This window comes from Molossus molossus, unplaced genomic scaffold (assembly GCF_014108415.1).
Source record: "Molossus molossus isolate mMolMol1 unplaced genomic scaffold, mMolMol1.p scaffold_m16_p_10, whole genome shotgun sequence".
NCBI lineage: Eukaryota > Metazoa > Chordata > Mammalia > Chiroptera > Molossidae > Molossus > Molossus molossus.
The window spans coordinates 1,104,833-1,132,763 of NW_023425345.1; the positions used below are offsets into that span (position 1 = coordinate 1,104,833).

General features: G+C 64.1%; 1 protein-coding gene across 1 annotated transcript in view; it reads left to right on the forward strand.

The window, feature by feature from the left end:
- The window catches only part of SCUBE1 (signal peptide, CUB domain and EGF like domain containing 1), a 119,661-nt gene that overhangs the window by 77,980 nt on the left and 13,750 nt on the right, over positions 1 to 27,931 (forward strand). The window contains exons 8-11 of the mRNA XM_036250757.1: positions 12,037 to 12,153; positions 17,337 to 17,459; positions 21,614 to 21,730; positions 22,979 to 23,101. Of these exons, the coding sequence (XP_036106650.1) occupies positions 12,037 to 12,153; positions 17,337 to 17,459; positions 21,614 to 21,730; positions 22,979 to 23,101 (480 nt within the window). The remainder of the gene's footprint in view (positions 1 to 12,036; positions 12,154 to 17,336; positions 17,460 to 21,613; positions 21,731 to 22,978; positions 23,102 to 27,931) is intronic.

Below are 27,931 nucleotides of genomic sequence, written 5' to 3' on the forward strand. Positions count from 1 at the left end.
CCGGGAGCAGAACCAACTCCCGTTCTGAGCGAGCCCCTTTCCCGCAGGTGGCCCTGGCCGACATGCGTACTCATCTCCTGTGGCTGCTGTTAACGAGTGGGCACAGCCGAGGGCCTGGGAACAGCGCGAGTGTGCTCCCTCCTGAGGGTCAGCGGTGGGGCCCGGGGCTCGCTGGCTGCGGCAGGGTGTCGGCAGGGCTGCGTTCCTCCCGGGCCGGATCCGTCTCCTGGCCTGTCCAGCTCCTGGGCCCACGTTCCTTGGCTGGCAGGCCCTTCCTCCAGTGTCAGAGCCCCAGTGCTGTCTCTCCAGCCAGGGCCTGTCGCCACCCTTCTCTGGCTGCCTCTTCCGCTTGTAGGGACCCTTGTGAGCACACTGGGCCCACCCAGATGAGCCACCGTAGTCTCCCATCTCAAGGGCCTTCGTTTTTAGTCACATCTACAAAGTCCCTTTGGCCACATAGCATCATGGGATTAAGACGACTTTTTAGGGGACTGTTGTTCTTCCAACCTCAGGTGGTTCAAACTTGGGCCGGGAGGTACCTCCTGGTGGTCTGACTGCCGTGCGCACCCTGAGGCCGAGCCCACATCTGCCCTCGTCACTGGTGTGTTCCCAGGACCAGTCTCCTGGCACAGGGCAGGGCTGAAGTGTGGGATGCGCTGGCCAGTGCAAGAAGCCTGCTGCTGCCCCGGGGTGGCTTCCAGCCACTGCAGCACCACCCCCCCCCCCCCGCGAGTCTTCCCACAGCCCGAGGCAGCTGTCCCCACTCCGCAGATGACAGAGTGAAGCCCTGACAAAGGAGACACGCCCCAGGCCCAGGGAACCATGAGCAGTGGGGCCAAGGGCTGAAGCTGTGGACTCCGCGGTCCAGGGCCCGGGCTTAGCAGCAGAGGCAGGCTGGAGGCTCGGCAGCTGTCTGGAGGGCCACAAGTTCACCCCGTGACCACGGAACTGTCCACCTTCAACCGCGGCTTTCTCTGGGCGGTACACCGTCCCAGCCTTCACCTAGCTCACAGCCCCCGAGAGCTGGTGCTCAGGTGACTCCCATTTTACAGATGAGGAAACTGAGGCACAGGATGATAGCCAGGAACTCCTCCCTGCACCCCCACAGCTAAATCCGGGTTTCCTGCCGCTGAGGCATGCTGCCCTGATCCGCCCACCTCGCTGGGCTCAGCAAGGCTTGCTGCGGAGACAGTTCCAGGAAGCGGGCAGTGGGCTGGAGCCGGGGAGGGCCGGGGAGGCCAGGGCGGTGGGGCAGCTGTGGTAACAATAGCTGAGTTTTGGTGGTGCAGGCTGAGCCCCACGCTGTCCCCAGTCTCATGTAACTGCACAGCCACCCTGAGAGGTCCAGGCAGCGTCATTTCTCTTGACACACACTCCTGCTTCCCCCCAGCTCCCAACCCCTCTGTCCACCCAGAGGTACCCACCAGTTGCCATTCTGTAGCCACCATCCCCAGGGTCCCTGGGTCTCCTGACTTCACCAACCCGTGTCCCAGGCCACGTCCCCCACCCCTGGTTCCCACACATTCAGTCAGCTCCTGGGAGCCACCCTCTGCCTGACCTTCAGGCCCTGCACACGCAGCCTGTCCCAGGCTTCCTGCCTCAGTGGATCCAGCCACACTCCACCCAGATGCCATCTTGAGCAGTTCTACCTGGCAAAGGCTCATCCAGACCTAACCGGACCTCCCTGTTGGCCCCACCCCACTACTCACCCCTGCTCCGCTAGCACCCTGTTTTCTCACAAGCCCGGGAAGCCCCCTCCCTGCGATGGGGCAGAGGCCCTGTCTGTGCCGGCTCTGATGGCCCCTCGGGCACAGCAGAGGGAGCACTGATTGCGGCTTCCTGGAGACGGTGCCCGGAGTGGGCAGGCTCGCTCGCTGCTCGCTCCCAACAAGGCAGGCATCTGGCTGGGAGGGAAGGGTGGGACCCAGAGCCCAGTGAGCCTGGCAGTGGGAAGGGTCCGGCAGGTCAGAGGCAAGGGAGGTGCTGACACAGGACAGCTCCCCAGGCCAGGCGCTCAGGAGGCCTGGCCAGGTCCCCTCTCCTCGAGCCCTAGCCTCCCTGCCCACAGGAAGGACCAGGTCAGACTTCACCCCTGTTGCCAAACTGATCCCAAGTGTGGCTGATCTCTGGTCCGCTGAGCCCCCCAGCTGAGGCCCTGAGCTCTAGACACACACACTACAGGCGGCCATGGGGACTGAGCTGTGTCAGATGGTAGAGGAGGAGGCAGTGCGCCAGGCAGACTGTATGAGACACACACACTACAGGCGGCCATGGGGACTGAGCTGTGTCAGGTGGTAGAGGGTGGAGGCCGTGTACCAGGCAGACTGTATGAGAGACACACACCGGCCCATGGGGACTGATCTGTGTCTGGATGGTCAGAGGGATGGAGCAGTGCCCAGCACTGTATGGAAGAACACACACTAGCGGCCATGGGGACTGGCTGTGTCTGCTGGTAGAGGGTGGAGGCCGTGTACCAGGCAGACTGTATGAGACACACACACTACAGGCGGCCATGGGGTCTGAGCTGTGTCAGGTGGTAGAGGGTGGAGGCCGTGTACCAGGCAGACTGTATGAGAGACACACACTACAGGCGGCCATGGGGACTGAGCTGTGTCTGCTGGTAGAGGGTGGAGGCCGTGTACCAGGCAGACTGTATGAGACACACACACTACAGGCGGCCATGGGGACTGAGCTGTGTCTGGTGGTAGAGGAGGAGGCCGTGTACCAGGCAGACTGTATGAGACACACACACTACAGGCGGCCATGGGGACTGAGCTGTGTCTGGTGGTAGAGGAGGAGGCCGTGTACCAGGCAGACTGTATGAGAGAAGGGGAGCGATAGGGCCTGGCAGGTCCAGGTGGGGGCAGGGAGGTTGGAGGGGACGGGACTCGCCCCAGCCACCTCCTGAGTTGGGCAGAACCAGGGCTCCTGGCACTTTCTTTTACTCACTGGGAAGTCAGGGAAAAGGGGGGCCTTGGAGACAGGATCAGGGGGTGAGCCCGGGTCGAGCTCCGCTGCCCACTGCTCCCCTGGTTGCAGGTCGCGTGGAGACCTGCAGAGTTTAGGAAGAAATTGAAGTCTTGCACAGGAAGGGCATGGGTGTGCTCAGGAGCCGCTGTGAGTCTGTTCTGAGGCTTTTTATCCCTTTTCCTGGGGGGGAGCATCTCGGGGAGGGTTTCAGCAGAACAGTCCCCGGCTTTCCAGCTGCGTTTGAATACATGGGTGCATCATTTGGTCTGCTTTCTTGTTCTACTTTTTCTTTTTAATCCTCACCCGAGGATATGTGTATTGATTTTAGAGAGAGGTTGAAAGAAACACCAGCGTAAGAGATACATTGATCAGTTGCTCCTGTACGCACCACCTGGGAATCGAACCCACAACCCTTTCGGTGTACAGGGGGACTCTCCAACCAACTGAGCACCCAGCCAGTCCACTGTGTTGTGTTACTCAGGTCTTGGGTCTGTCTGGCTCAGGGGTTTTGTGACTTGTTCCCCACACTTCTCCTGGGGGTGGCTGGCACCAACGGGTTCAGTGGGTCTCTGTCCTCTGTCCATTCCAGGGTGGTTGACGCTCAGTGTTCTCTGGTCAGGGCAGGGAGACATGAACCATTTGCTCTCAAGTGGGAGGATACAGTCTCATGATTGACCTGTTTGCTTGTTGAATTTTCTTGTCTCAGTTTCCCCACTCCACTTGCTGAGGGATTTTCCCAGCTTCCTACTCTCCTGGCACAGCCTGCCAAGGCCCAGGGCGCACCCTTAGGGTCCTTGGCTTCTTTGGAGCCCGAGGCCTTGTAGCTCTGCCCTGGACCCAGATGAAATTTGAATCTGGTTCTAGCTGGTCTGTGGGAGGTGTCATAGGGTGTAAAAGTCGTGGAGCCCTGGCTGGTTTGGCTTAGTGGTTAGAGCATCAGCCTACGGACCAATGAGTCGCAGTTTCCATTCCGGACAAGGGCACGTGCCTCAGTTGAGGTTCGGCCCCAGCCCTGGTCGGGGTCATGTAGGAGACAACCAATCGATGTGTCTCTCTCACGTCGATGTTTCTCTCTGTCTCTCTCCTCCTCTCTCTCTATCTGAAGATGAATGGAAAAGTATCCTTGGGTGAGGATTAAAAAAAAACAAAAAACCGTGGGGACTTCGCCTCCTCGGGCACAGCTGGCACAGGGCACAGCCTGCTCCCAGGAGTGGGAGTCAGGGTGAGGGCAGGGTGCCAGAGCTGGGGACCTGCTCCCTCCTCACCCACAGGGCGAGGGGTGCCCTGCCCCCGCAGACAGACCAGGTGGACACGCCCTCCCCCAGGCCCTGGGCAGGTTCTATGAGGCAGACCACAGGTGGGGCGGGATCCCTGCTGCTGCGTGAGCCGTGGGGGTCGGAGGACCCACCAGGGAACAGGCTGTGCTGTTGTCGGGTTTAGAGGACTTGCCGTGGACAGGGTGAGGGCACAGCACCCAGCAGAGAACCAGAGAGGGTGAAGGGGGTGTAGAGGAGGTGCAGCCGGAGAGCAGAGGCAGGGCCTGGCAGTGCGGGGACGTGGACTGGGGTTCCAGAGAGGGTGGTGTGGCCAGGTGGGCATGTGGGGATGCCCCTGAGACCTTGGGGGAGACAGTACCATCTCCATCTCCATCTCCTGGTAGAGGGGCCCAGCCCGGGGGGGGTGAGGGGTTCAGCCAGCGTCACATGCTCTTCAGAGGCAGGTGCTCGTGGTTCCCTGGGGGAATCCACACTTGGACTAAGGGGCCAGGTGTGTGCGTCGGTGGACCAGGCACTGGGCCCCTGACCTGCCCTACCACTCGCCCCCCCCCCCCATGGCCTGGATAGGTCCCTCCCCCTCCCAGGGCTGTGTCCTAGAAACGCAGTCCCCTCCTCCAGCCTCGCACCTGGGAGAGGGCACTGCAGGGCCAGTGCGCTGGCCAGGGATGAGGCTTGGGGCTCCTTGGCGCTCTGGCTTCCTGGGAACGTCACCTGGTTTGCAACAGGGCTGCCCCAGCCCTCTGGTGACGCAGGTCCCCAAGCCGCACCAGCCAGCCCCTGCCCTGCCCTGCCCTGCCGCAGAGAGTGCCCATGCCATAGCAGCTGCCAGCTGCCCGGCTGCCCACTCGGGGTGGCTGAGAGGAGATGAGCCCCACAGACAAGGACAGCTCTGCCCCCACTGCTCCTCCTCTCGGCCCACCCCACTGGGGCTAGGCACACTGGGCCCAGGGGCTCCGGGGCCTCAACCCTCATCCAGGAGACTGTTTCCCAGCCCCTTCCCGGCTCCAGCCCTTCTCTGTCCCCAGCCCTCCCTGCCCCAGCCCCCTTCCTGCCCCAGCCCCCTCCCTGCCCCAGCGCCCTCCCTGCCCCAGCCCTCCTCTGCCCTAGCCCTCTCCCTGCCCCAGCCCCCTCCCTGCCCCAGCCCTTCTCTGTCCCCAGCCCCCTCCCTGCCCCAGCCCCCTCCCTGCCCCAGCCCTCTCCCTGCCCCAGCCCTCTCCCTGCCCCAGCCCCCTCCCTGCCCCAGCCCTTCTCTGTTCCCAGCCCCCTCCCTGCCCCAGCCCCCTCCCTGCCCCAGCCCCCTCCCTGCCCCAGCCCTCTCCCTGCCCCAGCCCTCCTCTGCCCCAGCCCCCTCCCTGCCCCAGCCCCCTCCCTGCCCCAGCCCTCCTCTGCCCCAGCCCTCTCCCTGCCCCAGCCCCCTCCCTGCCCCAGGCCTCCTCTGCCCCAGCCCTCTCCCTGCCCCAGCCCCCTCCCTGCCCCATCCCTTCTCTGTCCCCAGCCCCCTCCCTGCCCCAGCCCCCTCCCTGCCCCAGCCCTCCTCTGCCCCAGCCCTCTCCCTGCCCCAGCCCCCTCCCTGCCCCATCCCTTCTCTGTCCCAGCCCCTCCCTGCCCAGCCCTTCTCTGTCCCCAGCCCCCTCCCTGCCCCAGCCCCCTCCTCTGTCCCCAGCCCTTCTCTGTCCCCAGCCCTCCTCTGTCCCCAGCCCCCTCCTCTGTCCCCAGCCCCTTCCCTGCCCCAGCCCCCTCCTCTGTCCCCAGCCCTTCTCTGTCCCCAGCCCTCCTCTGTCCCCAGCCCTTCTCTGTCCCCAGCCCTCCTCTGTTCCCAGCCCTTCTCTGTCCCCAGCCCTCCTCTGTCCCCAGCCCTTCTCTGTCCCCAGTCCTCCTCTGTCCTCAGCCCCCTCCTCTGTCCCCAGCCCCTTCCCTGCCCCAGCCCTTCTCTGTCCCCAGCCCTCCTCTGTCCCCAGCCCCCTCCCTGTCCTGCCTTAACTCATGTCCTTGGCCCCTCAGGATTTGGTCCAGGTGAGTCCCAAAGTCCTTTGGGATGTGAGCTCAATGCCCCTGCCTCCTTATCACCCCTCCCCACACCCGCCTCTGAATGTTTTTGCTGGCCCGTTGCTGCCTCACTCCGGAGGGTCCTGGAGTAGTAATGCTGACTACTCCAGCATTAGCCCCCCAAAGGAAGGCACCCCAAAGAGCCCAGGGCATTTTTTTACCAGTACAACCTTTGGAGGAGCCCCAGTGTGTGGCCACAAATGAACCTGACCAAGCAGCTTGTCCCCGCCATGGGTTCCATTCCCCCTCCTCGGAGGCAGCGGCCCGCTGCCTGGCCTCCACAGGCCTTCTCTTCAGCCGGCTCCAAGCAAGGCAGGCCAGGCAGTGCTGCAGACCAGGGGCAGCAGCCTGCTGACCGGGGAGCGGCCAGAGGATTCTCGGGTCCGGGCACAGCGGGAGGCTGGGCTCAGATGCTCCGCAGGCTGTCAGAACTGCATGTGTTCCTGCAGCAGGGACTCGGGAGTGTTCCTGCCTCTGGTAGCCCTGGCCTCCGCCCAGGTCCTCACCTCTCTCAGCCTGTTTCCTGTTTTGCAGAAAGAGGCTTGTGGTCTGTGCTCCGCAGCAACTTGGATGTGGCACTTGGTGGGCAGCCTGGGCGTGTGAATGGCACAGGCAGGTGGGATCACACTCGTGTCCCCAGCACTGGATGGGGGCTCGGAGATGTGACCTTCCTCCGGCTGCTTCTCCTCAGGAGCCTCCTGAGCCAGAACAGGCACAGTGACCCCGTCCCTGCCTCCCAAGTCCCTTTGTCTGCCCTCAGCACCCTCCACTCAGCAGCCAGAGCAGAGGCAGGGTCGGGAGCCGGGGGGGCTTGCCATGCGGCCTGCGCCTGCTTCAGGGGACAGCCTCGCCATCCTGGACGGACAGGCCGTGCCCAGGCCCTCTGACCGACAGAGGAAACCTCCGCGGTCTGCTCCCTGGCTCCTGGGCAGCCTCCTCTCGGCCCTTGGCCCGACCCGCCCTGCCGCAGGCCCCGGGCCCACGAGAGGGCATCGCCCCAGCACCTGGTCTTGCGCAGCCCCACTGGCAGAAGCTTGCCTCACAGCACCCTGCCCGCGGGATGGGGTGGCCTGCAGGCCTGTCACCCACAGCTGGGCCCGCGGGGGCCTCACCGTTGCCTGGCGAAAAGGCAGAGTGCAGGACCTGGCCAGGGTGGGCCCCTGTAGATCCTGGGGCCGAGGGATCTGCCCCAGGGAGCAGCACTGGGTGCCAGACAGGGCTTCCGGGCCCTTTCCCACTGCCCCTCAGCCCCTGGCTGGGGCCCCTCCCTCATCGGGCTGCACTGACACCCTCTCCCACAGCCCCCCGCAGCCCCAGCTCTGCTCGGGGTCCTAGGCGGGCTCAGCCAGCACCTGCCAGCGGCACACCTCCGTGTGCAGGAAGGGTCCCCCTGCGATGGCTCTGCGGCTCTGCCCAGTGGGGGGGAGGCGGTGTGGCTAGGAGCGCCTGCTGACGGCCTGAGCCCCGCTCCCCTCCCATGGTGCTGGGGTCGCTGCTCCCCCGCCTCGGCCTCCTCCCCTCACTTGCCAAAGGGACTTCGTGAAGACCAGCGTAGTTGTGGGCCCGTGAGAGACCAGGTCTGCTGGCGGTGCCCGTGACGGGCCGCGGAGCAGCCGGACAGAGGTCCGTGGGAAGACAGGGCCAGCACTAGGGCCTTGACCCCAAAGTGGTGGGAGCCGTGGAAGGCTCGGGAATCCATGGGGAGTGGGCCTTGGCCGGGGAGCCAGGTGGGCCCTCTTCACAGCTGCCCTGTTTCTTCGGGGGCAGAAGGGCCCAGATAGATCCTGGCAAGAGGCTTGGGCTGTGCCCCCACCAGACTGAGACCTCAGGAGGCAGGGCAGGTGCCTGGGCAGGCCGGGCCTCTGTGGGTCACGGGCCCATCCCTACCCCTGGGCCCGAGGTGCTGGGGGGGCCAGGCCCTGTGCTGTGGACACGCCGGTGAGTCCCAGGCACACCAGGCCGGAACCCGCAGCCCGCGGAGCCTCAGCGGGCCAGGTGCTGAGTGTGCTGCCGGGGCCTTGGACCCACGTCCCATCCCTGGGTGTGTGCTCCATGGGGAGACAGCGCCGTCCTCCGCCCGTGGGCCCAGCGACGCCCACGCGCCCTCCGTCCACCCTCCTCGGCTTCCCCGTGCCTCCCGGTGTCCGGTCCTCTGGCGGAGGCTGGTAGATTCACAGTCCCCTGCTGCCGGCGCTGTGTGGGCACAATGCCGGGCCTGGCCACCTCCTGTGTCTGCTCTCACAGGGCCCTGGAGTCTCGTTCCTTCATACGCCATCCCACAGAGATCGGCCTCTGCTGCCGGCTCTGTGCTGGGCGCTGGGGTCCCCTGACCTGGCTCTGCCCGAGGAGTGGTCAGCCAGGGTGACCAGCGCAGGCCCAGGTGGCCCAGGCCCAGGAGAGGAGCCCCTGTGGCAGGGCCCAGGAGTCCCTGTGGAACCACAGATCCTGTGCGTGGGTGTGACGGGTCCAGGCGTAGGAGGTGGGCCCAGGCTCCTGCGAGAAAGACCCTGTTCTGTCCCCCTGAAAAGCCCCTGACCTCTAAGGCCCGGCTCAGTGTCAGGCTCGCCTCTCGCTCCTCTGGCGACCGCCCAGAACCAAACTGCTGGTTGGACAGAGTGAACCCGCCTGCGGTCCCAGGGCTGGGCCCCATGAGGCGGGGGCTGTGTCTGAGGCCCGGCTGCCAGCCCTGTGCACAGGAGCTAAGGAGCGGCACCCGGCAAGCGTGGGGTCCGTCACAACAGTCACAGAGGTCTACCGCGTCTACGTGCTGTCTGGCCGCGCGAATCGCTGTGACCGTGGGGTTGGGCAGGGGAGGTCGACAGTTCGTAAGGAAAGGAATACAATAGTTAACAACAGGAGAGTAGACTCCTTTCACATGCTCACCGCTGTAACATCTGCCTTTCCTACCCTTGTTACTGTCTCCACATCCATCGGGAAGCTCGGACCCTGGGATGCTTGCTCTGCAGCTTGTGCTGGACACCACCCCGGGGCTGAGACTCCTTTCCGAGCCGTGCGGGGCCTTCCCCCGACCCGGGTCGGTGCACGCAGGCAGCACCCACTCAGAGGGCGTCTGCCCTCCTTCACCTGGTCCCCATCAGAGCCCTGTCCCACTGCACGGCTCTTCCAGTGGAGTGGCCGCCTCCCTGCCCTCAGTGTCCAGGGGCAGCAGAGAGCAGGTGCGGACCGGGCCTGGGCCCAGGTGAGGGGGAGGGGCCTCTAGGATGCGGCCTGGGGACAGATGGCAGCAGTGATGAGGACAGGAGCCCAGAGGCCAGTGCATGCTTGGCCGGCCGGGGCTCCGGGGCTGGGGCCGGCTGGAGACAGACATGAGGCCGTCGGGTGGGCTGGAGCCAGCCAGCAGGCCCCACGTCTCGCCCTTGCCGGCTGCACAGCCCTGGGCAGGTTCCGAGCACCCTGCACCCATTCCTCACCAGGAGGCAGGGGTGCGGAAGCCTCTTGAAGAGCTGCTGTGAGCAGGAGAGGCAAAGCCAGGAAGGCTGCAAGGCGGCGCAAGTGCCCGCCGGGATGAGCGGCTGTGGGGGCTGGCAGCACCCGAGAACATCCCAGGCCTCCCAGGGCCCGAGCCCCGGGCTCAGAACCTGAAGTGTAGGCACCAGCACTGTCTCGGGCCATTGGGGAGACTACCAGTGTGCACAGGGCAGGAGGGAGGCTGCACTGGGCGTCCAGAGGGGGGTGGCCACTCAGACTCAGCCTCATCCCTTTCAGCCTCTCCACCCAGAGGGCAGGGACCAGCAGGTTCCCGAGGCCCCTCCACTCTGGAGGGCTGAGAGTCCGTGTCCTACCGGGACCTCCAGAGACAGGGAGGGCCTGCGTGACCCTTGGAGCCTCTCTGGCCAGACCCATGTCTCAGGATCACATGGTCCATGCCCAGCACCCGCGCCGCACCCCGCCTCCACCACATGGAGAGGCCGGTGCTCATCCCACTGTCACTGGGTGAGGCCACCCAGCTGGGCCCCAGCCCTCCCCCCGCCCCTTGTAGTGGACCCTGCCTCCCCAAGGCCTGCCCTTAATCACCTGCACCTGGGAAGCAGGCTGCTGCTCCAGCCCCGCAGGAAGGGCCTGTCCCACATGAAAGGCTGAGGAGCACTTGTGGGTGAGGCGGGCTCTCTGACTTGGGGTCGGCGGTGGGAGTCCCTCCGGCTGTCACCCCGGGCGAGGAAACGCGCATGTGCTGAGCCACTCCTGCGGGCCAGGACCTGGGCCAGGCGGCCACGTCGGGAGCTTGGTTGGTCCTCAGCCCTGGAAGGGCAGGCTGTGCCGTCTGCCAGGTGTGGGAGCGAGGTCCAGCCCCCAGGCGACCTGCCTGGGCCCCTCAGTGAGGGACAGCAGGACAGTGCCGCTGCTCCCGGGACGGACGAGTGGGGAGACGAGGGGGCGCTCAGGCTAGCCTACACGAGTCCCGGGAGGGCTTCTTCCTGTGTCTGGGGAGGTGGCCTTTGAACTGGGCCTTGAAACCCCAGCAGGTGGGAGGCCTGCCCTCCCTGGGCTGCCACAGAGCAGGGAGTGCCCAGAGGTGGCCACACCCAGCCGGCGGGCTGGGGTGAGTGGAGACACTCGCCTCCCTGGGGTGGGCACAGCTCCTGCTGTCGGGGAGGACATGGGCCTGGAGAGGCGGCTCGGGGGCACCCGCCACGCCACCCTGCAGAGCTCACCCCTCACAAGTTGAAGTTCAAAGGGAAGGCGCCATGAATTTGTTCTAAGGAGTATCAGGGACTCCCGGCAACTGGGGATACGTATTCATTTAGTGTCACTCCTCCCAGAATCCTCCCAGAGAGACCCCAAGGCAGCTGGCATGAATCAGATGCCGCAGGTGGACAGACAGAATAAGCTGGAGAACCTCAGGGAGAGGGCCCCCGGGCCAGGCTCCCAGGGGAAGCTGAGGCAGGCAGGCAGGGGACCTCAGGTTATAAAGAACGAGGAGACCATTGGCTGTTCGCTCCCCAGCAGCCAGGGAAAGAGGGCAGCCCAGGCAGGCACAGTTCCCACAGATCAAAGCACACCAGATGCTCGGAAGAAACCCAGATCGCAGGGCTCGGAGGTCCAGGAGCCAGGCTCCTCCGTGTGCGGGCCACCTGCACCCCGGTGACCCGGCTCTGCCAGCCCCGTCTGCAGGCCTGGGAAGGATCACTCTCACCACACGACAGGTTCATTGACCTCCGTCATGCCCCAGCCACTCCAGCCCCTTTGAATTTTCAGAAGAGGAAAAAAAAGCCCTCGACAAATTTCGAGTGGACGAAAACCAGACGCCTTTGGCGCATCATTCAGTGAGAACAGATGTTGGGCTGAGGGCCTCGTTGAGGTGATGGATGGTGTGCAGCGCAAACCTCTCCTGTGGCTCTGCCGCCAGGGCCGCGGGCCGCTCCGCGCTCAGCTGAGCCTGGGACGCCAGTGAGCGCCAGCTGGGGTTTGGGGTCTGAGCGTCCGGCTGCGGGAACGGTGGTGGCCCTGTGGGCAGTGACCTTTGCCGAGCACAGCCCTCCACAGTTTGCAGGCGTTTCCCCCGTCCATCACCGTCATGGGTGCCCACAGCGACTCCCCAGAAACGGTGCTGTCCTCCTGTTTTACAGATGGGGAATGTGAGGCTCAAAGAAGCCCCACAGCGGGGGGGGCATCAGAGTCGGACATGAACTCGGTCTCCCGTCTTGGGAGATCCCCCGTGGATGGGGAGAGGAGGTGGGGTCTGTCTGAGAGACTGAGTGTCTCTGTCTCTCTCCCTCCCCAGAGACGTGTGCCGTCAACAATGGAGGCTGTGACCGGACGTGCAAGGACACGGCCACTGGCGTGCGGTGCAGCTGCCCCGTTGGATTCACGCTGCAGCCCGACGGGAAGACGTGCAAAGGTCAGCACGGAGCCGTGGCACATGCCCGCCTCCTCCTCGGCCCCCCGCGGGCAGGCGGAGCAGGGCCTGCCAGGAACAAGGGTGTGGGACCAGGGAACTCGACAGTCACCTGCGTGTCTGTGGGAGAGGCTGAAGAGGGGGAGGCTCAGCAGCAGCACCCCTACCAGGGTTCCAGAGAATACTGGCTCACCCCGCATCTCCAGGTTCCCAGGCAAGAAAACGGGGTTCTCATATCCAAGCGTTGGCTGCACTTCGGGCGGCAGGTGCCTGCACAGAGGGTCCTCCTGGTTCATGCGGCTCCCCAGGGGGGAGCGTTTCCAGACCCCACCTTAGCGTGACAGCGCAGCTCATACTGGGATGGGCTGTCTACTGGCCCCCATTAGGAAAATAAGCACATAGTGTGTCCTTGTCACTGGGGGGTGAAGCCGGGGGAGGTCGCCCCCGAAGGACCAAGAGTGCAGGAGGGCCTGTCTGCACCAGAACAGGGGCCGGAGGGTCCGAGCCACCTGGACCTGGAGAAATGCGGCCACTGCTCAGCCCCTGCCTCTGGCCAAACCCTGCCCCCACCGCTGGAGTCAGGAAGCGCTCTGGTCCACGCAAGGTCCAGATGGGTCCCTGGGCTCCTCCTGTGTGCAGGTGCCGGGGAGACGGGTGAATGAAACAGTCCCTGTTTCTGGGGTCTTCTGTCATGTGCAGAAGGCAGATGTTCATTTTTTACAGTCACCCAGACAGACTAGTCAGAATGTGTGGTGCTGGAGAGAGAAGCACAGCACGGCGGGTCCTGAGGCCAGGCCTGGCCCGGGCGTGGGTGGCTGGGGCCGGGGAGTGGTGCGGAGCGGGACAGCCCCGCCGGCCGCATGGCCTGGGCTTCCAGGTCCCAAGGCAGGCGTGTGCCCTGGTCTGGGAGATGGTGCAGGACCTGTCGGCCGGGGAGGGGCTGGCCCTTCACCCTTCGAGCCTTGGCAAGGCCCCAGAGCTATTGGGCAAGGGCAGCAGAGGCGCAGGTTTTCATTTTGAGATGATCCTTGGCCACTGCCTGGTCTCTGGGCAGGGTCTGGAGCGAGGAGGCAGCTGCTGCCCTCACCCAGGCTCCAGGCGACAGTGGCTGGGCCAGGGGCGGCTGTGGAGGCGGAGAAGAACAGTTTGGATGTCGTCAGAGATACTGGCATCTAAGGGTCATGGACCTAGCGCAGGACATCTTCACGGAGCACCTGGACACCAGACGTTACCCTCCTGACTTCAGGGTTTGCCCTCAGAGCCTTGGCTCACGGCCTGAGTTCCCGGGGCTGGAGAGTGCAGTCAGGGCTTGGCACTGCAAACCCAGCTAGGGATTCCCAGCAGGCCCGAGGCCCCGGCCCTGGGGTTTCAGCCCCTCAGCCTGCGTGACATCCTGGTTGCAGGGCCTGGAGGAGGTCAGAGGAGTGATCTCAAGTGTATTCTGGAAGCTAGAAGGTCATTGTCGCCCTGGCCAGTTGGCTCAGCGGTGAGAGCATCGGCCCATGGACCAAAGGGTCGCAGGTTCAGTTTCCAGTCAAGGGCACACACCTGGGTTGCAGGGGTCATGCGGGAGGCAGCCTTTCGATGTGTCTCTTTCACATCGATGTTTCTCTTTCTGTCTTCCTCCTTCCCTTCCACTCTATCTAAAAATCAATGGAAAAATATCTTCGGGTGAGGACTAAACAACAACAACAGGTCACTGGCAAGCAGACTGGTGGCTGGAGGTCAGGCGGCAGAGGTCCTGGCAGATCCAGAGGGGCCTGGAGGGCAGGTGGGGGCAGGCGTGGGGAAGTGGGGAGTCCAGAGGGTTTGCCCAGGCCGTCGCTGCACGTCAGGAGCGTGGGCAGCGCACGGTCCCGTCTCGGCTGCACCCACTTGCAGGGGTATCTTGCTGATTGGCTCTTCCAAGAGGAAGGAGGTCTGGGACCTCAGCTCCGTGAGCTAGAGCCTGAACTTCCTCAGGGACCCCGGCCACTGCCCCACACCTGCAGGAACAGCCGAGAACCCCACCCACCACCCGTCTCCTCTACTTGCGCACCTGCCTCCTGCCCAGCCAGCCCAGCCGCTTGTCCTCCCACGAGGGTGTTGGCAGCCACACCCCCAGCCCCTCCCTTGGTGTCCACGTGCCCCTGGGTGGCCGGGCTGCCCCCCTGCCCCCACATACAGGTCCTGACTCCCAGACATTGACTGATAAGATATTCCACCAGATGGCCAAGACCCCCACCTTCTCTCAGCCACCCTAACTCACTCATTCATTCATCTATGCAGTGAGCTCCTCTCAGCAGTCACTGTGCCAGCCTTGTGCTGGGCCCGGGGCTCCAGGCCTGACACCCGCCCCTGCTGTCCGCGAGGCCTGTCAGCCTGAAGGCAGGCCCGTGACAAGGACGCCGCCAACTCTGGAGAGAGTGTCAGGGAAGCTCCCCAGGGGCAGGCTGGGGTAAGCGCTGCACCCGGAGGGGTGGCCAAGACAGGAGCCGGGGAGCAGAAAGAGCAGGCAGCAAGCCGGACCCCGCTGCGGAGGGGCTGGGCCTTCCCTCTGGGACAGTAGGAGGCCACAGAAGACTTGTGAGCAGGTAGGGACTCTGGCCACCTGGCGAGGGCGGGGTGGGCGCACAGTGGAGGAGGGGAGTCTTCAAGGGGCAGAAGTGAACTGCACCCCCCGGGATGCACCCGTCGGAGTGAAGGTCCAGGACCATCTGTGCCCCGGGCTTCCTCACTGTGTCCTGGGCTGCAGCTGGGGATGCTTTTCGGTCTGTGACCCAGGCAGCCTGATGCTCCAGCCTGGGCCTCAAGCAGACATGCCCCTGCCACCTGTCTGGCGGCTGACAGCTCCCTAGCTGGCAGGCCCAGATGGGGATGGTTGGCCTAGGGGTTCCAGAAGGCCTGAGGCACCCTTGAAGAGGCGAGCCCCGTCTACACGTTCAGTCTCACCAGGACCCTGTGAGCCGCCTGTCGGCGGCACCGTTGGCAGAGGGGAGCCTGGGCTCAGGGAGGCCATTCCCTGCCCGGATCACGGATCACGCAGCCGGCTGGGGCGGAGCTGAGGTGGGCCTTTGCCCTCCTGCAAGAAGCTGCCAGTTAGACACTCCCCGAGGCCCTGTGGCTCCCAGGGGAGGGGGCTGTGCAGATGCCCGGGCCTCTGCCCTGGACAGTCCTCGCTGGACTTCATGTCTGCTTCTCCGGAGGCCGCAGGGCCAGCCTGGTGCGCTGGGGAAGGCTGTGTGGAAGAGCTGCCGCTAGACTCGACCGGCCCGCGGGTAGTGTGCCTCTCTGCACAGTGGGAGATCATACGAGACTTTGCCAGAAAATGCTAGGCCTGGGCCCAGGCACACAGTGGTGCCCAGGAGGTGCAGTGACCACCAGAGGGTCCTGCTGCTTACTCGGGGCGTGGGCACCAGACAGCTCTGTGCCTGAGACGCGGGCTCAGACCCATGTGAGGCTCCCATGCTGTAAGTCCTGCTCTCAGTCACCCCTCAGGGCACAGAGCACCTCCTGGTTCAGAGAGGTGAGGCCCCCAGCCGGTGGCAGCAAAGCCAGGGGGTACAGCCAGGGCTTCCCTTAGTGGGGAGCACCTCAGGTTCCCCTCCCATCCCACCTTCTTGGTACCCAAACCACCTGAATATGCAGACAAAATGGGCCTTTGGGGTGGAGGTGCCTCATGGCGGGCTAAGGGCAAGAGATGCAGGGCAAGCCCAGGGGGTCCTGTGTGCCCAGCAAACAGCTCAGGGTCCCCCCCTGCTGATCGCTGCACATTCACTCCCAGGCCTCGCAGCTGCCTGCAGGGGCGCAGCCTCTGTCTCTGTAGCACCCTCCTGGATGAAGCTGCCCACCCCCGGGTGTCGTGTGTGGGGAGTGAGCTGTGGGCGCACGGCCCGGGTGTCGTGTGTGGGGAGTGAGCTGTGGGCGCACGGCCCGGGTGTCGTGTGTGGGGAGTGAGCTGTGGGCGCACGGCCCGGGTGTCGTGTGTGGGGAGTGAGCTGTGGGCGCACGGCCCGGGTGTCGTGTGTGGGGAGTGAGCTGTGGGCGCACGGCCCGGGTGTCCTGTGTGGCTGGAGGGAAGGCACGTCGGCAGCGTGGTAAGAGGCTGGCCAGAGACAGGAATCATGTGGTAGGAGTTCGTGTCCTCCGTGGGACTCAGCCTAAGGGGGTAGTGGCCTTGCTCACAGGAGGTGCCAGTGCCTGGAACAGTGGTGCTGGGCCCTGCGGTCAGGTCAGGCTCATGGGCGCTGGAACCTGAGTCCGGCTCTGCTGAGATGGGCCAGAGGCCAATGCAGAGCAGGCCTTCCTGTTTGCCGCCCAAGGCCAGGGTGCGAGCCCATCCTGGAGCCATCCCTTACTTCTGTTACTTAGTGCTGGGGCACGTTGGAGGGGCGGGACTGGCAGGGGGACCGGTGGGGGTAGGGCCCAGGGGTTTGGAGCAAGAAGAGGCGCCTGGGGGGGAGGTCTCTGACGACACAGGCTGCCGGAGCCTAGCACAGAGGCCTAGCACAAAGGCCTAGCACAGGAGCAGACGGCGCGGGAGGGCTGGCAGGGCAGGGCGCTCAGGGCGCAGCGGCCAACAGGCGTGTGTGAGGGGAAAGCGGCGTTGCCAGACGTGTGCCAGCGCGGCCCGCAGGACACTCGGGACTGGGCCAGTGATGGCGTGGGGTCGGCCAGGCGACCTCCAGGTGCAGCCACGCATACCTGCTCGAACCAGCAGGTGGGAAGGGGTGGGGAGCAGGAAGGACCAGGCTGTGGATCAGGCCGGGATCAGCCGGCTGCCCGCCGCCCGCCACAGCGCCCCCAGCCAGTTGGTCACTAGGAGTTGGCTGAGCGCCAGCACCTCAGGGCTGTCACTTCACTTCTCTGATCCTGTGTCGCAGACCAGACTCGGGGTCACGGCCCAGGAAGAGCAGCCTGCCCGCCCAGTCCTTGCCGCCCTCCTTGCGCGGGTGTGGCCGGCATCCCGTTGTCTTGTCCAGCACAGCAGACCTGTTTCCTCTCTGTGATCCCAAGTCCCCGGGGAAGTGGGGTAGCCCGTCCTCCTGATCCCCGCCGCTGTGAGCCAGGACCCATCCCTGTGCTCCACTGGGGACACTGAGGCCACCCCGGACAGTGGGGGGCAGGCAGGCAGGGAAGGGCGGGTGCTGGGCCGTCACCCCCACCTTGTGGCCCATTCTCCTCGCCCCTTGCGCTTCGCTCCGCAGACATCAACGAGTGCCTGGTCAACAACGGGGGCTGCGACCACTTCTGCCGCAACACCGTGGGCAGCTTCGAGTGCGGCTGCCGGAAGGGCTACAAGCTGCTGACTGACGAGCGCTCGTGCCAGGGTGAGCCTTCTCTGTGCCAGGGGGAGCCTTCTCTGTGCCGGGGGGAGCCTTCTCTGTGCCAGGGGGAGCCTTCTCTGTGCCGGGGGGAGCCTTCTCTGTGCCGGGGGGAGCCTTCTCTGTGCCGGGGGAAGCCTTCCCTGCCGGGGTGAGCCTTCTCTGTGCCGGGGGGAGCCTTCTCTGTGCCGGGGGGAGCCTTCTCTGTGCCGGGGGGAGCCTTCTCTGTGCCGGGGGGAGCCTTCCCTGCCAGGGTGAGCCTTCTCTGTGCGGGGTGAGCCTTCTCTGTGCCGGGGGGAGCCTTCTCTGTGCCGGGGGGAGCCTTCTCTGTGCCGGGGGGAGCCTTCCCTGCCGGGGTGAGCCTTCCCTGTGCGGGGGGAGCCTTCCCTGCCGGGGTGAGCCTTCCCGGGGCGGGGGGAGCCTTCCCTGTGCGGGGGGAGCCTTCTCTGTGCCGGGTGAGCCTTCCCTGCCGGGTGAGCCTTCCCTGCCGGGGTGAGCCTTCTCTGTGCGGGGGGAGCCTTCCCTGTGCCGGGGGGGAGCCTTCCCTGCCGGGGTGAGCCTTCCCTGTGCGGGGGGAGCCTTCCCTGCCGGGGTGAGCCTTCCCTGTGCGGGGGGAGCCTTCCCTGTGCGGGGTGAGCCTTCTCTGTGCCGGGTGAGCCTTCCCTGCCGGGGTGAGCCTTCTCTGTGCGGGGGGAGCCTTCCCTGTGCGGGGGGAGCCTTCCCTGTGCGGGGTGAGCCTTCTCTGTGCGGGGGGGGAGCCGTCCCTGTGCGGGGTGAGCCTTCCCTGTGCGGGGGGAGCCTTCCCTGTGCGGGGTGAGCCTTCTCTGTGCGGGGGGGGAGCCTTCCCTGTGCGGGGTGAGCCTTCCTGTGCGGGGGGAGCCTTCCCTGTGCGGGGTGAGCCTTCTCTGTGCGGGGGGGGGAGCCGTCCCTGTGCGGGGGGGAGCCTTCCCTGTGCGGGGTGAGCCTTCTCTGTGCCGGGTGAGCCTTCCCTGCCGGGGTGAGCCTTCCCTGCCGGGGTGAGCCTTCTCTGTGCGGGGGGAGCCTTCCCGCCGGGTGAGCTTCCCTGTGCGGGGGGAGCCTTCCCTGCCGGGGTGAGCCTTCCCTGCCGGGGTGAGCCCTTCCCTTGTGCGGGGGGAGCCTTCCTGCCGGGGTGAGCCTTCTCTGTGCGGGGTGAGCCTTCCCTGTGCGGGGTGAGCCTTCTCTGTGCGGGGGGGGAGCCGTCCCTGTGCGGGGGGAGCCTTCCCTGTGCGGGGGGGAGCCTTCCTGTGCGGGGTGAGCCTTCTCTTGCCGGTGAGCCTTCCCTGCCGGGGTGAGCCTTCCCTGCCGGGTGAGCCTTCGGGAGCCTTCCCTGTGCGGGGGGAGCCTTCCCTGTGCGGGGGAGCCTCCCTGTGCCGGGGGGAGCCTTCCCTGTGCGGGGGGAGCCTTCCCTGTGCGGGGGGAGCCTTCCCTGTGCAGGGGGAGCCTTCCCTGTGCGGGGGGAGCCTTCCCTGTGCGGGGGGAGCCTTCCCTGTGCGGGGGGAGCCTTCCCTGCCGGGGGGAGCCTTCCCTGTGCAGGGGGAGCCTTCCCTGTGCGGGGGGAGCCTTCCCTGTGCGGGGGGAGCCTTCTCTGCCGGGGGGAGCCTTCCCTGTGCGGGGGGAGCCTTCTCTGCCGGGGGGAGCCTTCCCTGTGCGGGGGGAGCCTTCCCTGTGCGGGGGGAGCCTTCCCTGCCGGGACAGCCGCCCTGCCGGCCCTGCCCCGGGCATGTGCAGGCTCCTGGGCGAGGAGGTGCCTGCGGGGTGGGTTTGTCCGCCCGCCAGTGGACCCAAAGAGACAGGTACAGTTTAGGGTCCTTAGCATGTGCCCTGCCCTCCCTGTCCTCCCTGTCCCTTATGACTCCAGGGGCCCCCAGCAGCCGTCCAGTCCACGTCCCTTACGGATGGGAGACTGCGGCCCAGGGAGAGGTCAGCCTGTGTCCCAGGGGCACAGCCAGGTGGTAGCGAGCTCTTCAGCTGTCCCTCCATTCCCCTCCCGGTGACCCCCAGGGGCCTCAGTGGCTTCGATGGTGGGGCGCTGCCACCTAGTGGAAGCAACAGCACATTGCAGGTACTCGCCAACAGTCCTTACAGGGTCCGGCACCTGCTAGGAGCACAGGTAATGGGAGGAGAGATCTGGGCAGAAGCCAAGAATCAGAGCCCAGGACAAGTCCAGCAGACACTCAGGGTTCAGTAAGAGCCCAGGGGATGAGCAGTGGGGAACAGTGGCCAGGAAGGCTTCGCGGGGATGGGACACTGGTGAAATGCTTAAAGGATAAATGGGCTTTTTCCGGAAGGAGCCCACCCAAGAAGTGGCGCTGTTGGGCTGAGGGAGTTTGGGGGCCACCGGACCCTGTGGGGTTGCCTGAGGCCATTAGGAAGAATTCAGGGGGTCCTATGGGGCCAGCTTTGGGAGCGAGTGCTGAGGGAGGGCCAGGGAAGGCTGTGTGGCGGGGAGCGGCCGGTTCCATCATCATCGTTCCGTGGTGGTCCCGTCGTTTTGTTTCCACGGGTTCCAGTGGCTGCAGGCTGCACGTGGCCAGACCTCGCGGTGGGGCTAGTGGCTTAGCCTGTTCTTGCCCCTCAGAGCCTGGCTCGGGGCAGCTGCAGGCCTGAGAGGTGAGGGGTGTGCTGCGAGAGGGAGGCACGAGCAGGAGGCTAGTGAGGGAGGCTCATCACAGCCCAAGCCAGGGTCTTCCTCTCTGGGCACGGGGTCTGCTGGGCTCAGCGTCTGGGCCGCCCTCAGCTAGGCCCTCTTCGCTTTGCTTTGTTTCTCCGTCTGCCTGTGGACGGCCAAGGGAGGCTCTTTGCATCCCCAGCTGCCCCGTGAGGTGGCCAAGGGGAAGGAGGTGATGACATGTCTGCTTCTGGTCTCTGGCCGTTTCTCTTCTGTCCTGTTCCAGAATCATCTCCAAGGCCCCGGAGCCCTGGCCATGCCCCGCTCCGGCACCCCCTGGGCTCCCCAGCTCCGGCAGGGAGAGGTCTAAGTGCCTTTGCTCGCACTCAGGGCCCTGGGGACGGGGACCACAGACACCGCCTGAGCTCCATGCAACCCCCTGGTGCCCCGTGCCCCCCTCCCCAGCCTTTGCCAGCAGTGCCCTTCCCCCACCCGAACTCATTTCATTCCCCAGAGGGAACACAGCCTCCTTTGCGCACCTACAGCACCCGCGTTATCACAAACACGTGTATACTACAAATATGCGTGTAGTCCCCTGAACCAATGTGTTCAGAGAATGAGCTCCAACTGCAGTGCCCATGGAGAAGCAGGAACCCCCCTCCCCTGTCTCACAGGAGCCGTGGTGCTCAGAACGTTGGCCAGGGCAGACTGGTCTCCTGTGAGCACGTGCGTCGCTTCATCCTTCCCGTAACAAGCGCGCTTTCCTTCTTCACCCTGGCTGCCCGGGGTTCCGGATCAAACTCCACACTGCACCGAGCTACCTTCCCTCCTCGGGGGTAGCACGCTCCCCCCCCCCCGTTTCTGCTTGTGCTGTTCCCCTCATTTCCGCAGACACCTTGGGTGGGGGAAGCACACTGGTCAGCAACCAGGAGGCCAGGCTCCTCGTCCCAGCCCAGCTGCTCCCTCGGCGAGCCCTGGCAGCTCCCTGCAGGGGCTGGACAGAAGCCAGTCCTGGTCACAGCCGACTGTGACATAGCGAAATGGCAGACATCCTGCCCGGCCGCTGTGGCTCAGTGTGAGCCTCGACCCTGCACCAGGAGGTCGCAGTCAATTTCTGCTCAGGGCACATGCCCAGGTTATGGGCCTGATCCCCAGTGGGGGACACGCAGGAGGCGGCCAGTCGATGTTCTCTCCTATCGATGTTTCTTTCTTTCCCTCTCCCTTTCTCTCTCTCTAAAATCAATAAAGAAAAAAAATTTTTTAAATAAAATGGCAGACATTCATCGTAACCCTTCTATTCAAAATATTTCTACCCTGCCCACCTCCAGAGAAGACATGAGGTGGCTCCTGACCCGGAAACATCAGATAATGGAGACAAATAGAACCCGGGCAGTGGCAGGAAGCAGGTTGCTGTGCACTGAGCCCGGGCCCAGGCCTGGCGTGCACAGAGGGCAGCGTGTGACTGAGGGGCAGGCGTGCCCTCCCACCGCCCCTGACACTCACCCAACCCTGTCCCCCTGTGGCCACGCAGACATCGACGAGTGCTCCTTCGAGCGGACCTGCGACCACGTCTGCATCAACTCCCCGGGCAGCTTCCAGTGCCTGTGTCACCGAGGCTACACGCTCTACGGGACAACCCACTGCGGAGGTCTGCAGCCCGCCCTCCAGGGCCACCTCCCCCCCGAGGCACGCGCCTGGCCGCTCGGCCACCTAACTGCCCCCGCACCCTGACCCTGACTGATGGGCCTGGAGGGACTGAGCAAGGCTGGGGGCTGGTGGGCAGAGGGAAAGGCAGGGCTGGGGGGCCAGCAAATGTCCACTGGGTGCTAAGCCTTAGCCGAGTTGTGGGCATAGGCCTGGATACAGCAGCTGCAGGGAAACCCAGCCCAGAAGGGGCAGTCGCCACACAGAGAGTCCTGTAGGCAGTTCATCTCAGTGGGAGAGCTGACAACAGAGGGCAGAGCAGGGAGTGGTGAGGGGTCCTCCCAGGAGTGTTGGGTCAGGATGAGGGGAAGCACGCCAGCGGGACCAGCATGTGCAAAGGCACTGGGGCAGAGGGAACACAGAGGGACCGATAGGCAGCCGATGTGCTAGAGCCCCCTGAGCATGGCAGGAGGACACCCTGTGGGACTTAGGGTTTTATTCCCAGTGAGAAGAGAAACCACTGGAGGCTTCCACCAGGGCTGTGACGTGCCAAGTCCGTGTGATGCGGTTGCTCTGGCTGCCATGTGTTTAGGAGAGTAGAGCCCAGGGCACCATGGGGAGACGGCTCTAGACATGGGAGCTGGAGCTGCTGGAGCATGGGTCAGGGGATGTAGAAAAGGTAGATTCTGGGTGGATTGAGGAGCCACAGACTTGGGACTCGGAGGTGTATGGGCGTGGTGGTGAAGAGAAGGCCCACGGTTCTGGGTGTCTTCCTTTCCCGTGACCTGGGGGTAGCCACTCTGCTGGGCAGCGGTGACAGCCCAGTGGGAGGGGCAGGGAAGGGATCCAGCACAGCTGGTGCTGGGGGCTGCAGACTCTCCAGCAGGGACTCCCCAAAACCTGGGCACCGCTTCCCTGGCCTGCTGCTTCCCGAGCACGGAGTGTGGACGCTGCTCAGCCGGTTCTCTGCCGCTCCCAGCATGCTATGGCCGCTGGTGGCCAGAGGGGGGCCTCAGAGGCGGCTTCTTTCAGCCTGGCGCCCACTGTGCAGGAGGGGAACCGCTGGAAGGAGGGTGTGTCGGTGTGGGGGGAGCCTTGTGTGTGCACGTGTGTGCACGTGTGATGTGTGCAGCCACATGTCTGCATGCGATGACAGTGTCAGGCTAGGGTCCGGACTCAGCCCTCCTGCCCGAGTGTGGCCTGGGCTCACCAGCCCTGCCCCTCCTGCCTTTACCCCTCCCTGCGCCTGCAGATGTGGACGAGTGCAGCATGAACAACGGCAGCTGTGACCAGGGCTGCGTCAACACCAAGGGCAGCTTCGAATGCGTCTGCCCCCCAGGGAGGCGGCTGCACTGGAACCGGAAGGACTGCGTGGGTGAGTGCCCGGGGCCATCACTGGGACCCGCCCTTCCACCTGGTGCCTAGTGGGGGGGGGGGGGCAGTGAGCGCCAGGCAGGTGCTGGGCAGGTGGTCTCTGCTGCTGGCATGTGGCTGATGGGAACGAGGGACCACGGGAGGCCGAGCACACTTGGTGTTGCTGAGCACAGACAGACCTGCAGCAGGAGGGGGGACCTGGGGTCAGTGTGTGCAGCCACACTGGGCTCAGGGGGAGCTGGAAGCTTAGAGGGAGTGAGTGTGGAGGCCTCAGCTCCCCCTTGTCCTTCCAAGGAAGCTGGCGGGGGGGTGGTTCCTGGGGTGCAGCAGCTGCAGAGCCCGGATGGGGAACACCTGGGTCTGTGCAAACGCACCCCCTGCCCAGGCTGCCAGCCCCACAATGTCAGGTAAGGTGGATGGAGGGTCTGCTCTGAACCCGCCAGTGACTCTTCACAAAAGCCAAGCCCGAGCTCTCCGAATGGCTGGAAGGCTGCTCCCTGACCTGGTCACCTTCCCTCTCTTTCCTCTCGCCCTCCTTTGCCCCCCGCCAGCCTCACTGAGGTGTGGCTGTGCCCCCACCTCAGCACACTGGGTGTGTGCTCCTCTCCACCTGGAGGCTCCCTCTCTGAGCACAAGCCCAGAGCCCAGCCCAGCCGCCTCTGCGTGCCGCCGGTCCCTTGCTTTCCGCGAGCCTGCCCTCTCGCTGCACTGGGAACCCTGCACACGGCGGCGGTCCCGCTCCTGTCGGGCTTATCTGTCTGTCCGCTCTGTGTTCTGCGCAGCCGAGCAATGTTTCCGGCCTGTCTTGCTCGCTGCGGTGCCCCAGCACCTAGAACAGAGCCCAGCAGGAGATGCCTGCTGAACGAATGGGGGTGTCCAGGAATGAGCGCGTCACCTAGTACTGGACATCAGAACGCTGAACTCACCGCCTGTTTACGTGAGAACTGCCATGCTCTCCAGGCAGAGTCCTGTCGGGCAGAGCAAGCTGCTGGTCCTGTCTACAGTCTGGGGGAGCTTGTTTGGGTGGTGTAGGTTACAGGCAGGATTAGGTGGCGTCAGTCTTAGGAGCGTCGCTGGTGCTGGGTGTGAGGAAAACAGCCTCAGCAGCCTGACCACTGAGGGGACTCTCACCGACTGATTGGGGTCATGCTGGACCTGGTGTTCACCAGAGCTAGGGGACCAACAGGCTTTCTCCAGGATGGGGCGGGGGGGGGCAGCTCTTGCTTCTCAGCCCTGCAGTGGTCATTCTCCACAGTCTGAGCTGCGGGAGAGACCCTCTTACCGTAGCTGTCCGACATGCCTGGCAGGGCCGGGAGTTTGGCCGCGGCCAGTGAGTCCCGGGCTGGCCCACTGCATAACCCTGGCGTCCCGCTTCCTCCGGGTTTCATTTTTACCGACAGCTTTATTGAGGGACAGCTCACATCCATACAACTCACCCCTGGCCGGTTTGGCGCGTGGTTAGTGTCAGCCCGTGGACCATGGGTTTGATTCCCAGTCAAGGGCACGTACCTGGGTTGCAGATTCGATTGCAGGCCCCTGTTGGGGTCGTGCAGGAGGCGACCAATCGATGTGTCTCTCACAGCGATGTTTCTCTGCCCTTCCCTCCCTTCCACATCATCTGAAAGTCAACAGAAAAACATCCTTGGGTGAGGATTAACATAAATAAATGCACACACACATACATACACACACACACACATACACACACACATACATACACACACACACACATACACACAGCAAGCGTGCGATTCCGTTGCTTTCAGTGCAGCCGCAGAGCTGTGCCCCGCTGTCAGTTTGAGAGTTCTCGTCACTCCCGCAGGAAACCCCAGCCCCTGGCACCCAGGCCCCGGCCCAGGCAGCTCTGTCAGGGCCGCGTTCCTTTTGGTCCGCCAATGCTTTCCCCCCGTATGGTTGGGCCACACTGTTTATTCCCTGCTGATGTGCGTTGGGGTTGTTTTCGGTTTTGAGCTGTTGCGAATGATGCTGCTACGAACATTCATTCCAGGTTTCCGTGTGAACATACGTTTCAGTTTCCTGGGGCAGAGACCTCCGGGTGGAACTGCTGGGTCACGTGGTAACTGTGTTTAAACGAGGAACTGCCAGACTGTTTTGCCTCCAGCAGCGGGTGAGGGTTCCCGCTTCCCCACAGCGTCCTCGCCACACTTGTCACCGTCTGATTTCCTGACAGCCCTCCTGGTGCTGGAGCTGCTGCCTCGCGCTGGGTTCGCACGTCCCTGCTGGCTGATGACACTGCACCTCCTCTCCGGAGAAAGGCCTGTTCGGGATGTAGGCCCCGTTCTAGTCGGGTTGTCTCTCCTGCTCAGTTGTAAGAGTCCTTCATATAGTCTAGGTACAAGCTCTCGTGAGATAGAGGGTTTGCAGATATTTCCTCCCACTCTGTGAGGTGTCTTTCCACTTTCTTGATGGTGTCATTCGAAGCACAAAAGTTGTTCATTTTCATGGAGTCCAGTGTATTTATTTATTTTTCCTCTGGGGATGATTTTGATGTTATCTCTGAGACACTGTTGCCTCTCCAGGTTCTCTCTGCTCTGCGCCTGCTTCCTGAGCTCTCACGTTCAGGTCTTTGAACCACTGTGAGGCCATCTTGACAGAGGGTGTGAGGAGGGTGTCCAGCTCCAGCTCCCGGCCTGTGGCGCCCGGCTGTCACAGGGCCACCTGTGAGACTGTCCTCACACCAGTGAACTGTCTTCACAGCCCTTGAAATGAGTCGGCCGTGGATGTGTGGGTTTGCTTCCGAACTCTCAGTCCTGGCCCGCCGATCAGTGTGTCTGCCTGTGCCCGGGCCACTGTCTGATTACCGTGGCTCAGAGGAAGTCTTGAATCGCACAGTGTGAGTCCTCCACCTTTGATTTCAGGTTCGAGATCGGTCTGGCTGCTCTCAAGCTTCCCCTGAATTTCCAGGTCCATTTACGATCGCCCCATTTGTAAGTGGAGGTTTTAGGTGGGACAGCCAGGCACAGCAGGTGGCGTGAGCACCGTGTCTGCCTCGGGTCCCTCGCCTGCCCCGAGTCCCATTCGCCCAGGCGCCGTGAGGCGGAGGTTTGCAGCCGCGGTGGTTGGGTTTTGTGTGCAGTGTTCAGAAGGCCTGCTCTGGGTTCGAACACGGGAAGTACAGACACACCCGACAACTTCTCCTTCAGGAATGGCTGAGGGCAGGAGGAGACCCACACACCGTAATCGGTTCATTGACCAGCAGAAAAAATAGTGGGGGGTTTTCTGTTCGCAGTAAGGATCGCGCACATGTGGCGCCCCAGATTTAAAGGGGGGGCGCTGGCACGAAACCTGAACACGCTCAGACACATCAGCCCAGGCCGTGACGCTCTGAGGCGGTGAGGCCGAGCCGTGGTCACGGACGTTTGTCACGTCGCTGAGTGCGCACCCTGAAAGCTTGGCCTAAACTTGGCGTGTTCATTCGGGAAAGTGCACGCAGTCCAGGAAGACGTATCCGGGACTCTTCCAGGGGCCGTTCCAGGGGTCCTGCTGGTGGTGTGGCAGCTGTGCCCGGGGACTGTGTTTGCATCACACATCGTGTGGGTCGGCGAAGGCTCCTATCCGCTAGAATTTGAATCGTGTAGAATTTTCTGGGACTCCTAAAAAGTAGCATCGCAGGGCTGTTCTAGCTGGAGTCCCATTTGCAGAGTCCCCTCCCCCCCGACACTTCGGACTTGGGTAGAGGAGGGACTTCTGACAGCGGCCCCAGCCTGTCGCTCGGGGAAGAGCTGAGGCTGCGAGAAGGCCCCTCCACTGAGTGGCTTCAGTCAACCAAAGCAAGCCCGTGCGTGTCCCCTCAGCCTTCTGCAGCTTCCTGTCCGCTCTCGAGCTGGCCTCTCTGCGTGTTCATGTTCCCCCACAAGCACACGCTCTTACCCGAAGGCAGACGGACTTTGCTCCTCGTTTTACTACTGCCGGTCCCTCTGCCTTTCCTCTTACTTGGGCGCCTGGAAGCCTTTCCCTGAGGGCTGTGGTGGTCTCTGGCGGTGAGTTGTCGGTACACGTGGTGGTCGCCTTGTGTACACGCTAAGGGAGCTCCCCTGCCACGGTGTCATGGGTGCTGGCAGAGGGCGCGAGGCCCCTGGGTCGGAGACGAGGGACTTCACAACCCAGGCACAGCAAGTGGCGTGAGCACCGTGTCTGCATCGGGTCCCTCACCTGCCCCGAGTCCCATTGGCCCAGGCGCCGTGCAGGCAGAGGTTTGCAGCGCAGTGAACGCCCAGCAGGGCGGCCCGCCGCTCACAGGGAGAGGAGGCAGCCTGCCCTCTGGCTGGGAGATGTCAGCTCAGCCCTGGAGGCCGCGCAGGACAGAGCTTTGCGTTCTCCGTCCCCAGCGTGACCGTGCGGGGATGTTCAGGGCCAGGTGGCTCGTGTCTCCCAAAGAGTGACCCCTGCTGTGTTGTCCTGCTCTGGTCGCTGACGGGTCCCTTTGGGAACTTAGAGAAAGCGCAGGGAACCTTGGAGCTGATACTCCTGGAAGTTTGTGGATGTTCTTCCTGTCTCTTCACCGTGGACGTGGGTTCCTCCTGTGGCCTCTCGGCCCGAATTCTCTGCAGTTGTTTTCACTAGTGGTTTCTCGATTCTTTGGGAACAGAAGGCTTTTGGTCTTTTATTTATTTGGGGCCTGACAGGTGTTATCTGGAGGGCTGTGAGTGTGTTTCTATTTCTAGACTGTTTACTTTCGGAGACTCCTTGAATCTGTGTAGCCAGGTGCTGAAGGTGGAGGTCCCCCACTCCGGTTTGTGTTTGCCGCCAGCCCTCCAGCCTGCCTGCAGGAGCACGCCCACAGGGGCGGGCTCAGAGTCACCGTAGAGTC